General features: G+C 53.9%; 3 protein-coding genes across 3 annotated transcripts; 1 reads left to right on the top strand and 2 right to left on the bottom strand.

Annotated features, from left to right (window-relative positions):
* Positions 1–422: 422 nt before the first annotated feature.
* BDY24DRAFT_371366 (uncharacterized protein) lies at positions 423–5,958 on the top strand (the record flags this gene model as incomplete). The annotated part of the gene is made up of 22 exons (XM_076638154.1): positions 423–775; positions 1,435–1,706; positions 1,775–1,834; positions 1,992–2,068; positions 2,127–2,211; positions 2,271–2,294; positions 2,495–2,529; positions 2,600–2,780; positions 2,847–2,893; positions 2,960–3,055; positions 3,121–3,214; positions 3,287–3,350; positions 3,430–3,498; positions 3,562–3,678; positions 3,729–3,823; positions 3,890–3,916; positions 3,981–4,059; positions 4,135–4,232; positions 4,658–4,920; positions 5,015–5,230; positions 5,391–5,408; positions 5,515–5,958. The coding sequence occupies 22 exons, from the start codon at positions 423–425 to the stop codon at positions 5,956–5,958; spliced, it is 2,814 nt and encodes a 937-aa protein (XP_076494662.1).
* Positions 5,959–6,820: 862 nt separating this feature from the next.
* Positions 6,821–7,597, bottom strand: ATX1 (copper metallochaperone ATX1). Its single transcript, XM_076641390.1, has 2 exons — positions 7,424–7,597; positions 6,821–7,301 (listed from the first exon to the last, which is right to left on the bottom strand). The coding sequence occupies exons 1-2, from the start codon at positions 7,427–7,429 to the stop codon at positions 6,960–6,962; spliced, it is 348 nt and encodes a 115-aa protein (XP_076494661.1). The 5' UTR covers positions 7,430–7,597; the 3' UTR covers positions 6,821–6,959.
* A 2,154-nt stretch (positions 7,598–9,751) lies between these two features.
* Positions 9,752–11,679, bottom strand: BDY24DRAFT_396032 (BTB/POZ domain-containing protein). The gene is made up of 7 exons (XM_076641389.1): positions 11,194–11,679; positions 11,048–11,111; positions 10,662–10,962; positions 10,287–10,576; positions 10,141–10,190; positions 9,973–10,061; positions 9,752–9,863 (listed from the first exon to the last, which is right to left on the bottom strand). Exons 1-5 carry the CDS (start codon positions 11,643–11,645, stop codon positions 10,173–10,175), a joined length of 1,125 nt encoding a protein of 374 aa, XP_076494660.1. The 5' UTR covers positions 11,646–11,679; the 3' UTR covers positions 9,752–9,863; positions 9,973–10,061; positions 10,141–10,172.
* Positions 11,680–11,719: the final 40 nt, after the last annotated feature.

The following is an 11,719-nucleotide window of genomic DNA, read 5'->3' as shown; positions in this document are numbered from 1 at the left end:
GAGACAGATGAACTGGTCCTGCATATGTAGGGGGCCTCTTTAAACGGATGCATCGGCGGAATGTGACGTAGATTAAGTAAAGTGGAACGGTGAAAGGGAAAGAACGAGAGACAGCCGCGATACCCCAAGATACCCCTGAGAGCCGATGGGCTGAAACTGAGTTGCCTTTCTCCCCCCTTTGATGCTTCGATCCTGATGACCGACTGGTTGCTCTCCGATCCTTAAACTCTTGACGCGTTCCATCGAAGCCTCGGCTTGACGTGTTAAACACTGCTAGTTTGTTTTGATTCTTCCAAGAGGCCCAAAGGTCGGAAGCAACCTGAGGTTTTCAGTTCCAACTCGCTTCCCCCTTCGTTTCGTTTCACCCATCAACCACATCCCTCCCTCCCTTCCTTCTTCCTCACATTACCTTCCCTCTCATAATGAGCTACTCTCACCCTTACCGACAAATCGAATCTTCTCCTCCTACCTACTCTCCGTCGTCGCTGTCAACTCCCTCGAAGGCCCAATCTCCCCTCCCTCGCTACTCGTCCTCCTCCCCTCCTTCTTCACCCGCCTCCTCCCTCAACTCCTACCAATCCTCATCACGGGAAGAAGCGCGAACCAAGCTCGAACCTCTTCTCTTCAGCCCAACAAAACCACTTTGGTCCGTGGCGAAGGAGATGTTCAAGAAGGGGAAAGGCGGGAAGAAGATGGACGCAGATCTTCCGACTCCGGCGTTGACGAAGGAGGAAGTCGAGGTGGGGATAGAAATTTACGATGCGTGGATGAGCAGGTGAGTCTCTTCACTCTCTTTTGGCTGTAGTGGGAGAGCTAGGTGTGCAGATGATCGAAAGGAAGCTTCGAGCTGATCGAGTCGCGTCTGGGCCTCTTTCCCTTCTTCCACCCAACTTAGGTTTTGAATGAAAGCTGTTGATCGATGTTGCGTCATGTGAGGGATAGCTTTCGTGTCTGGTCGTGTACTTTATTCTCGAGGTTTATCAATTTACGTTGTATCATGACGGTTTCCTTCTGAAGCTTTGGGAAACTAGAGGGCTGAGAAGACGCGTCGACGCTGAGCTCATGCAGTTTCTTCTTCGTTTCTGGTTCGAAGCCGACGAGGTTGTGGAGTGAGTACATCGAAAACCTACTGAAAGGGTAGATGGGAGGGAAAAGGGATGGTGAAAAGAGAGAAAGAGGAGAGGAAGAGCGACGCGTTCAGCCCATTCTCGGAAGTCCCATGCCGTTTCGTTCTTCTCGTCTTCCTTCGACGGGATCTCGGGAGACTCTGCACGCAAGCTGTTTTTCCTGCGACTAATCCGCCCTTCTCTTTGCCGAGAGAGTTTTTCACTCATTCCTTTTCCCCTGCGCGTTCCCAGTCGAAAGCTGACGTCTCGACTCTCGACTTCCTCCCTCAAGCTCAACTTCAACTTCCAACGTCCATCTCGCTTGAAGCTGGCTTCCTCGACTTCCCTCTCCCTCACGAATGGGCTCCCAACCTCATCGAAATACCCTCTCTCGAACCAAAATGGACGAAACAGCGGTGGCAGGCGCTCCGACGAGACCGATCGAGCTCAACGAGCGGCATACGACGACGAAGGAAGTCGTCGTCGATTTTGAGGAACGAGGATCGACTCTGCATCGGATGGGGAAGTGGAGGAAGGTGATCCTGCTCGTGGTAGTATGCTCTTCTCAGTTCCTGACGATCGCGCTTCTCAGCAGTCTCTGTGAGTGTCCAGTCCGAGTGAGGAGATGCGAGCTGACCGACTCTCCTCCTCCTCTTTTTCGACCTCAGTAATCGCCAATCCGCGAGTCTCTGTCGATGTTGGACTCCAGCCTACGAATGCTCTCTGGGGTAAGTTTGCTACTCTTTCTTCTTCAAGTCAAAAGGCTGCCGCTGAAGAGTTTTCTTGCTGTTCACAAGTCATCGCATCTTTCACGCTCAGTTCGTCCTGTCGGTTCCTCTCTCCTCGTTCTTTGCCCAGCTCACTCTCGTCGTTCCACTTTCACAGCACTCGCTGGATTTCTTCCTTTCGGTGGTCGACTGGCAGATCTGTACTGTCCCAAAATCCTGTTCTGCTCGAGTTTGGTGGGTCTATCGTTCGCCTCGAAGCCAATCGTCCCGTCGCTGACTCGTTCTCTTCCAGTGCATAACTGGCTGCCTATCCCTTGGGACTTCGTTCTTCCAGGACTACAAAGGGTTTTTGGTCTTCAGAGGGATCACTGGTGTTGGTGAGTTGACTTGGTTTCGTTCAAATGAGCGAGACTGACCTTCGACGCGTCTTGGCCAGCTTGTGCGATGAATATCCCAGCAGGTGAGCCCTTCTTCCTCCATCTCATTGTATGTGAAACTGAAAGTAGCCTCTCGGGTTTTTCAGGTGTCACTCTGCTTGTACTTACCTTCAACGAGCCTGGACCTCAAGTGCACGCGTTGAACATGTTCGTTCATCTCTCTCTTCCCTTCTTCCTTTCGCCGTTCCTGATCGACCAACTATATTCAGGTTCGGATTCGCAGCCGCTCTGGGTGACGCCCTTGGACTCGTGTTCGCTGTGAGCTCGATTCGATTTTCAGCCAGGCTCGCTTCTCGACGCGTCTTGAACCTTTGTGATTTCATCGCAGGGCGTGATCATGCTCATTGGACCTGGAAACTGGAGATGGATCCCTAGGATTGGATCCTTCGTATCTATACCTCTCAGTCTTGTCGCTTGGATCGTCCTACCTCCTCCTGGAATGAAGGAGCGAAGGACGGAGACTCAACGATGGAAGAGGGTCGATTTCGTTGGCGCTTTGAGCTTTACCAGTAAGTCTAATCGCTTCTTCATTCAACCTCAGCGGTCACTGATATCATTTCACGTTTCGTGCTCAGCTGGACTCGTCCTGTTTATCTTTTCCATCACCTCAGGAGTCGCGCACGTCAGTTCTTTCGATCTCGCCCTCTCTTCGACGCGGCTGACCTCCTCTTCCCTTTCCTTTCAACAGGGATGGAAGAACGCCACCTTCATCGTCACCCTTCTCGTCTCGATTCTTCTCTTCGTCGCCTTTCTGATTTGGGAGCTTCGCCTCCCTCCGACTCATGTCCGTTCACTTTCCTCCGTTTCCTTTTGACGAGACAGAACGACTGACGTCCTCTGCCACCACAGGCTCTCCTCCAAGTCGAAGCCTTCACCCACCTCAACTTCAATCTCCTCGTCTTCATGTGCCTCACTCCGTTCAACTTCTGGGCGGGAACTCAGTGTATGTCTCGTTCAATCTCGTTCGACGTGGACACCGACGCGAATGACTTCGACTTCGTTCTTTCCTTTCCAGCTCGCCTCGGTGTTTACCTCATCCGAATCGAAGGAAAGACCGAAATTTTAACTGCAGCTCTTCTGTGAGTTCTTCTCTCTCTCTCAAACCCAGCTCGAGCGGTCGTTTGTTGACCATCGCTTGAACGCGTCGGCGTCGCTCAGGCTCCCCCAAGCAATGACGGCTCTCATCGTTGGTGGACTTCCTCAGGTCTTCCCGGTGATCACTAGATAGTAAGTTCTGCTTTTCTCTCGCTTTTTTCATCGACTGCTAACCCTTTTCTTTCTGCTCTACAGTCCTCGTTGGGTCGTCCCGTTCGGAACTCTCCTTTCCGTCGGCGGACTCCTCCTCATCATCTTCTCTGAAGGGAACAAGTACTGGAGGTTCATGTTCCCTGGATTTATCATCGGAAGGTACGTTTCTCGACCTCCTCGTCTCGAAATTTCAGCTGACGCTTCCACAGCGCGGGAGTGACTTTGATCTTGGTTTCGATCAACACGGCTCTGATTCAGACCTGTCCTCCGCATCTCGCTGGGTTCGCTGGAGCTATCACCAACTGTAAGTTCGTAATATTATTCAGAACGAGAATCTGCGAGCTCACTGGCCTTTGTCTTCGTTCAACAGCCGCTTTCCAAATCGGAACCATGACCGGTTCGTTTTCTTCTTTCGCCGCTCCTCTCTCACTCCGAATGACACCTTCTCCGTCTTCTTTCAGGTCTCGTCATAGCAACCGGGATCTCCAACGCAGTCTCGCACGATCTGTCCCTCTGGAAAGCGACGTCTGCTGGATTTTGGTTCGTCGCGTCGCTCCCTCTCGCCCTCTTTTTTTTGCTCTCGCCGATCACCTCTTTCTTTTTCATCATCTTCAGGTTCATCCTCGCCTGGATAGCCTTCTCCGGAATTGTCTTCACAGTAGCTTACGATCCCAGACGGAACTGTGGGGATCAGTCGACGGGAGTTCCGAAGAGTTGTCGAGGACGGGAGGGGTCGGTGAGGTTCGAGGAGGTGCCGTTGGAACGAAGTCGAGATGCAGGGGTGGAGGAGGGCTGAGATGTCTGCAGGATGCTCGCTTTCGAGGGTTGGAGGGAAAGAGGAGAGGAATTGAAGGAGCGAGAGAGAAAGAGGGAAGCGAGAGGGAGAGGCAGGCGGTGACAGCAGGAGGAGAAGATTTTTTTGGACTTGGAGTTTCACTGCAGAGTTTATAGGCTGTCTTTCAAAGAGATATGAAACCTCCGAGTCTCAGACCTCGAGATTTTGAGTCCGCCCTCGAGCTCTTTCTTCCTCGAGCTCATTTCGTCCTCTCCTTCCACCCAACACCCACCCCCTTCCCTCTTCCACCAAGCATGTCTCTCCCTCTGCTCCGTCCCCTGACCACGACCTCCTCCTCCCTAGCTTCCACGTCCCTCCTTTTCCACCTCCCGCGTCGATCCCTCTCCCTCTCCGCTCCTTCGCTCGTCTACACCTCCACTGCCGTCGCTCCTCCCCAACCTGAGGCTTCCACCTTCAACTACACCGACCACCTCGCCGCCTTACAAGAACGAACTCGTCGCTTGCCTCAGAAGAAGATCGCCAAGCTTGCTGCGGAAGCTGCTGCTTCAGGAATCGTGCCAGAGAAGAAGCCTGAGGTGAAGAAGTTGACGAAGGATAAGATTTCGGTGAGCTTGAGCTCTCCTCCTTCCTCTCCTTCTCCTTCGTTTCTTTGCTCTCCGTTCGCTCACTCCCTTTTCTATACACACCTCTGTTCTGCAGTTCTCCAACCTCCCTCACGGCCTGACTCACACAGCTCTGAAGGCGATCCTGGAAGCGAAAGGTCTGGCTGTAGGGAGTGTTCGAATCATGGTCTTCCCTCGGTCGGACGGGAGGTTCGTTTCGAGAGGGTACGGGTGGGCGACCTTGTTGGATCCGGCGAATCCTAAGAAGGGAATGAAGGCTGCGATAGAGTTGGATGGGTTGGTCATTGACGAGGTGAGTCAGGGGACTTCTTGGGGGAAAAGAGGGAGGGAGGGAAGGGGGAAGGAGAGGTCGGTGGTGAGCTCGAACGGGTTTTCTTTTGGAAGAGAGCTGACCTTTCTCTCTTCTGTCGCTTTTCTCTACTTTGTTTTCTGATACGATCTACACCTAACAGAGGCCGATAAACATCGAGGTTCGTTTGCCTCAGCTCGTTCTCTTGCTGGTCGTTCGAACCTTTGCTCACCCGTCTTTCCTCCCTCGCTTCCTCTCCCTCTCCCTCCTTTCCCTCTCTCACCCAGATCGGTCACGCCAAAACGCACAACCTCTTCTTCTCCCCCGAGCGCAAAGCCGCCCGACTCGCCTACCGCCAAACCCAACGCAAACCTCTCGCCATCCCCGTCCCCGGTCAATGGGCCTACGCTCGAAACCAACAACTCATCGCCGCCGGCTTGCCCGTCCCCTTGATCGGCGCTCCCGGATCCGCGTACAACCTGCGTACGGAGTTGGAGAGCGGGAAACCGAGGAAGGAGACTGGGGCGGCGGGGAGCAGGCACATGAGGAGGTTCTTGCCTGGGGAGGCGAGACCCGAGGAGGGAGTGGATGGGTACGGGTTGAAGACTGGGTTGGAGGAGATTCCGGTGATGGTCGGCGTTGGCGGGGAGAGGAAGTGGACGAAGAAGAGGAGGGAGGAGGCGAGGAGGGATGGGTGGGGAGGAGAGGAGCCGGAGGAGAGGAGGGAGTGAAGGAGAGGTGGGAGAGGAGGAGATATGTTCTAGGATTCTGGACTTTTATGAGCTATTACTACTCTTGTTCGTTCTCGGTCGATCTGAAAGAAGGGAGGAGGGAGGGAAGCGCGAGGGAAAGGACGCGTCTTTCTTGAACCGAATCGGAGAAGGAACGAGAGACCGCAGAAAGAGAGCATCAAAAAGTGAGAGACAGCAGAAGAAAACCTAGAGAAGCAGATAGCAGTGTTCTAGGTCGGTATAAAAAGAGAGCTGGACGAAGAGGGTCCGAACGAGAGAAACCAGAGAGGCTGAGAGGAGGAAGGAAACCGACGACGCGACGTTCCTACTTGAGCTCCTCGCTCGATCGGATCTGGAGATGAAGGGGAAGAGGCAAGGAAGACAAGGTCAGTAAATGCCCAGAAGTATTTTGGAGAGGGAGGTGTGGGTTGGGAAAGAGGTATCGACGGCCGGGGAGCTCCAAAGAGTCGAGGGAAGGAAGGCTGAAGGTGAAGCTCGAGCTCATCCTTTCCTTCCTGCTGCTCTCCTTGCTTCCAGCACTTCGGACGCAGGTCTCCCGCTCAACAAACGTTCCCCTTTACTCTCTCGAACTCGAACTACACGCTCTAAATCATCCCTCCCTACGAGCTCGTCCGTCCCTTCCCTCGTTCAGCTCCGCCCTCCAGCTCAACCATCTCCTCCCCTCTCCCTCCCCTCTCCCTGCCTCTCCCCCGTTCCTCCCACCCAACTCGCCAACCTTCCCAACAAAAAAGATACCAATCGTACTCACCACCTTCCCCGTCTTCCCAATCTTCTCGGTAACCAACTCGAACGGAGGCAGAGCTTGAGCTCCTTCGAGGATCTTGACCGTTTGAGTAGGGAGGTCCACGATGAATTGATCGGCTGCCAGACGAACGAAGGCCGACGAACAAGAGAACGAAGAGGATGGGTTAGCTCGAGAGTCTAACTCTTCTTATGCTGGCTTATGTTGATACGAGCGCCGAAGAGCGTCGTCCTCACTACTACGACCTCGCTTCCCTCCTCCCCTGTCTTGTCTCCTCCTCGCTCGTTCGTTCGCTCGTTCGTTCGTTCAGATCAGACGTACCTGGCAGAATCTTGGTCAAAGCTCTAGTGACGGCTCCGGAGCATCCTCCGCAGGACATGGTGACTTCGTATTGGTATTTCTGGTCGGGCGAAAGGACGAAAGAGAAGAAGACAGGGAGAGGGAAGTGAGCTTGAGCGGATGGATGGACGGATGGACGACGGCGAGGCGAGGCGAGGCGAGGACGGGATAAGAAGAGATTCTGGTTTGAGATAGATGGGAGGAAGGAAGGAAATATGGGATAACGAACAACAGCTGGGGACTAGAAGAGCATGGGAGGCAGGGGAGAGGGAGAGGGAGGCAAAGAGAGGGAGGGAGGACAGGAAAGGAGGGTCAGCTCGACTCGACTGTTCTCCTTCTTCTCTTCATTTCGTTGCTACTCACAGACATCGTTTCGGTTAAAAGGGTCAAAGAAAAGGGCGAAGAGAGAGAGTCGAGGTTGAGGTTGAGGTTTAGAAGGTGAGCTTTGTGGTGGTGGTTGGAAACCAAAAAGATGAAGAGGCAGGGAACGAGCTCAAACGAACGAATCAACGGGAGGGAGAGATAGATCGGTCAGCCCGGTCGGGTCGCGATTCTCAAAGAGCTCATGCAGTTTAGAAAAGGCCTCACTTTCCCTCCCAGAACGAGAAGGAGGGAGAGAGAAGGGCCATAGCATGAAAAAAATGTGGGGCTCGTTAAATTCGTTGGAGTGTTAGCGTAAGTTTCTAGGCGAGAAAAGGAAAAGGAAAAGGCCGAGAGAAGTCTAATAGGGAAGTAAGGGCTGAGGAGGTCTAAAAAGAAAGGCGGAGGGACGCGAGCAGTCTAGGCGAGAAGAGAGGGAGTGGGACGCTGAGGGAGTGGAGGGAAGGGCTTTGGAAGGGGAGAGGAGTCGTCTATGTAGGAGCAGAGAAAAGAAAGCTAGGAAGTGGAACCCTGGGTTGCGAGAGGGAGAAGAAAGGGGAAAAGGTCGTTGAGAGTCGTCTAAAGAAGGAGTCTAGGGCTGAAAGAGAAGGAAGGGCGTCTAGGAGTAAAGAGGGTGGGAGAGAGAGAGAATGTCGAGGGCTGAGTCTAGTCGAGGTGAGAAGGACGAAAAGGGACGAAAGAGAGAGAGAGAGAGAGAGAGAGACCAAGCTCGACGCGTCGCTCTCTCAACTCGACCTCCTGCTACCCCTCCTCCTTCGATCCTCGTACGACCGATCCCTCTCTCCTCCTCCCCCACCACCCCCACTGAGAACTACGACTCCCCTCGTGAAGCACTCGAACCCTATCCAGAGGACGTCGAGAAGGAAGCGGTGAAGCGTTTGAAGATGAGGCGAGGTTGCGACTGTCAAAAAAGACGCGTCGGGAAAGTCAGCGACCTGAGGCGATAAGAAAAAGGATGAAGAGCGAGACGAACCAGCTGTGAGAACGAGAAGGAAAGCCTCTCTGAGGCGAAGTCGAGAAGCGAGGATGACCGCCAGTTGGGAGAGGAAGATCACAAAGTGGAGGAGGTGGGTTGGGATCTGGGAGGGAGGTTCGAAAGAGGTCAGCTCAACCTTCAAGATCCCGGCAACAAAATCTTGAACTGGAACTCACCCCACTCCCCTTCAACCAGCCCAACCCTCCAACAATCCCATTCACAACCTCTTCCTTCCAATCCCCAGCACCACCACCAGCACCCCTTCCTCCTTCGCCTCCTCTCGCCTCGGCCTTCGGTCCTTCCAAGGCCTCCCTCGCCTCGACGTGGGAATCCAGGTAGCTCGTGGGGACGGAAGATTTGATGGTTGAGATCGAGAGGGTGAGGAGGTGAACTGTACGAGGTCAAAACGACAGAGGAAGGAAGCGATATCAGCTCAAACCGTCGGAGTCCTTAGTTGGACGACGCAAAGGAAGGTCTCGTTGAAGCTCGACCGATCCTTCTCCCTTTCCCTTCTCTATATGTAAGGAACTCACCGATATACTCGCCATCTTCCTTTCCTCCCTGCCCATTCCCTCCAGCACTCTCATCCTCCTCCAGCGCCTCTCCAAGCAACCTCCTCGCCATCTCGAGCTTGGGTTTGCTCAACCCCACCACCTTCGACGACGCTCCTCCTCCTCCTCTGCCTCCTCCACCGCCCTTTCCTCCACCGCCCATCCACCCGCTCCTACTCGTAGGAACCGTGACAACACTGGAAGGGAAAACGACCATATCCGTATCCACTTCCACTTCGACGAGTCCGGAAGGAGGAGCAGGAGCGGCGAAGAACGACGACAGAGACGGTTTCTTGGAGAGCAACGAACCGGCGTAGGAATGCGGGAGGGAGGACGTTCGGATTCGTTGGAACATTGCTAGATGGGTGGGTGAGTGGGTGGGTGGGAAGAAAAAGGGAGGGAGTGGGTGTCGGAGGAAAGAGAGAGAAAGGGAGAGACGAAAGGGGAAGTCAAGGAGGTTTCGAATCCGTTGGACGGTCGGGTTGGGGTTTTGACACGTGCGAAAGGACACAAAAGAGGAAAGTTTTTTCTCCCCAGATGTGTTGGTTTGATTGAGAATCGGAAGTTTCTACTTGATGGAGGGTGAGGCTCGATTGGGAAGAAGGGAGAGAGCAGGTATTTGTTTGAGAGGGGAGGAAGCTCGAGGGCTGAATGAATAAAGAAGAGGACGAGACTTCTCTCCTTTTGGGTCGACGTTGTATGGAAGACTGGTGCTTCTTTTTCCTGGAGAGCGAAGTGAGAAGACAGAATATCTGGCTGTGCGTGCGATTATCGAGACGAGAGCTGATAGATTTCCATCAAGATCGATCGAAAGGACGAGTTCGAACTGCAACGGATTTCGAGGTGGGAGTTGAGGGAGGGAGCAGCAACGAAGGTACGTCCGAGGGATCGAGACCTGGTTGGAAAAGAAGGAGAGGGAGAAGAAGAGGGTGATCAGCGAAGTGAACGAGGGTGTGGAACTGGCGACTGAGAGAGGGAAGAGAAAGACGTGTCGACGAACTCACGAGACGAAAGGACAAAAGCTCAGGGTCGTGTCGTAATTGGGGAAGGAAGTGGTACGCCGAGTAAGATCATTAAAGGAGAGCATGGGAGACTAAAGGAACGACGGGAGCGGCAAGGAAGGTCTCGTCAGCATTGGCGAAGACACCGACGCGTCGAAATCGAAGACTCACGAGCGATGAACGGAAGAGGACGGGAGCGATGTTTAAAGGGTCTCGTCGAACTGTAGGAGAAAGGATGGAGGATGGTGAGGGACAGCGTCAGATCGTTGAGGCGAGCGAGAGAGATAAATGAGGAAGAAAACGCGACGTCAACTCACCTCCTTCAACTTGGTCTCCAACGACTTGATGATCAACTCCTTGCACGCAGGCTTCCCTCCCCAAGGAGAAGGATCGTTGATGATCGAGAGAAGAATCGCTCTGTAGTCAACATGGCTTCTCTGGGCTAGTGGGAACCAACGGTTAAAGAGGTCGGTCGACGCGCCGTCTCGACAGTGTTCGAGCTCGCCGCAGGAAGGGATGTGGAAGGCAGAAGCCCAGGGGTCGAAGTCGAACTCGAATGATCTCTGCTGTTCGAGACCGTATCGAGTGATCCTGAGGATGCGCATGACTGAAGGTGAGAGCGGAGGGGGTAAGAGGAGAGGATAAATCGTTAAGGATGGATCGATCAGGACGAGAGGAGAAGACGAACTGACCGTCGTCCCTGTCGAGACTCAAGACCTCCCAGCCCGTCCAACTCTCATCCTGCTTCGCCACCTCTGCGATGGTGTCAAGATCCTCGCTCAACTTGGCCAGAAGGTAGAATGCCTTGGGGAGGACGGCGGGGACGTCGAATCGTTTTCCGAGGTCGATGATGCGAAGGACGCTCGCAGCATCAAGAGCACCAACAAGATCAGGTTCGGTGACATCCGTTCGATCGAAGGAGGGATTAAGACGCTTGTTTGCCTCGCCGATGAGGAGACTCTGAGCGAGTGCGAGATGAGAGGTGAACTCGTACTGGGAGGAAGGAGACGCGCGGGTGAGCTTCGTTCGGAGATCGTTGCGCTCTCGAAGGCGAGCAGCTGCTTGGAGAGTTACTCACCTTGTCTGAGAGATGAAGAAGAGCGTAGATGTCGTCGAGGGAGAGGTCTCGGAGAGCGAAAGAGCTGGTAGAACGAAGGAAGGAAGAGGGAGAGGAGGATCAGTTCCGAGCTCCACGCCTAGAATGAGCCTCGATCTTACACTCACAGACCATCGTACAAAACAGCAAGCATGATCTCCCAAGCTCCAGCTACATCATGGACGAGCTCGACCGTCTCGACTCTCTGCCCTTCCATCCACAAAGGAAGCCCCCCTCTCTGTCTCATGATCTTCTCGCTCCCTTTGCCCTTCTCTCCTCCTCCTCCCCCTGCGTCTCTCCCGACCGCAAACATATCCTTGAACACGCTCGACTGACTCTCCAGGACTCCTCGATGAACCTTGAAGTCTGTATCTTGAACTTGGAGGATGATGTTGCCGTCCGAGAAGTAGAAACGAGCGGATCTCGCTCGAGGAGGAGGAGGAAGAGAGGAGAGGTTGGACGGCTTCTTGTACTTCTTGGAGGGTCCTGCTGACGGGTCATCTGTCTCGTCCGAGTCTTGAATAGGGAGAGAGGAGCGAGTTCGTTTGGTAGGAGCTGTGGAGGTGGAAGGAGTCGACATGGTAGGGAAGGGAAGGAAGGAAGGGAGAAGGTGACGGTTTCGAGGGAAGGGGCGTTCGAGCTCACCTCTTCCTT

Source organism: Mrakia frigida (assembly GCF_051309035.1).
Source record: "Mrakia frigida strain ATCC 22029 unplaced genomic scaffold BDY24scaffold_25, whole genome shotgun sequence".
Classification (NCBI taxonomy): Eukaryota; Fungi; Basidiomycota; class Tremellomycetes; order Cystofilobasidiales; family Mrakiaceae; genus Mrakia; species Mrakia frigida.
This window is presented reverse-complemented; position numbering and strand designations above follow the sequence as displayed.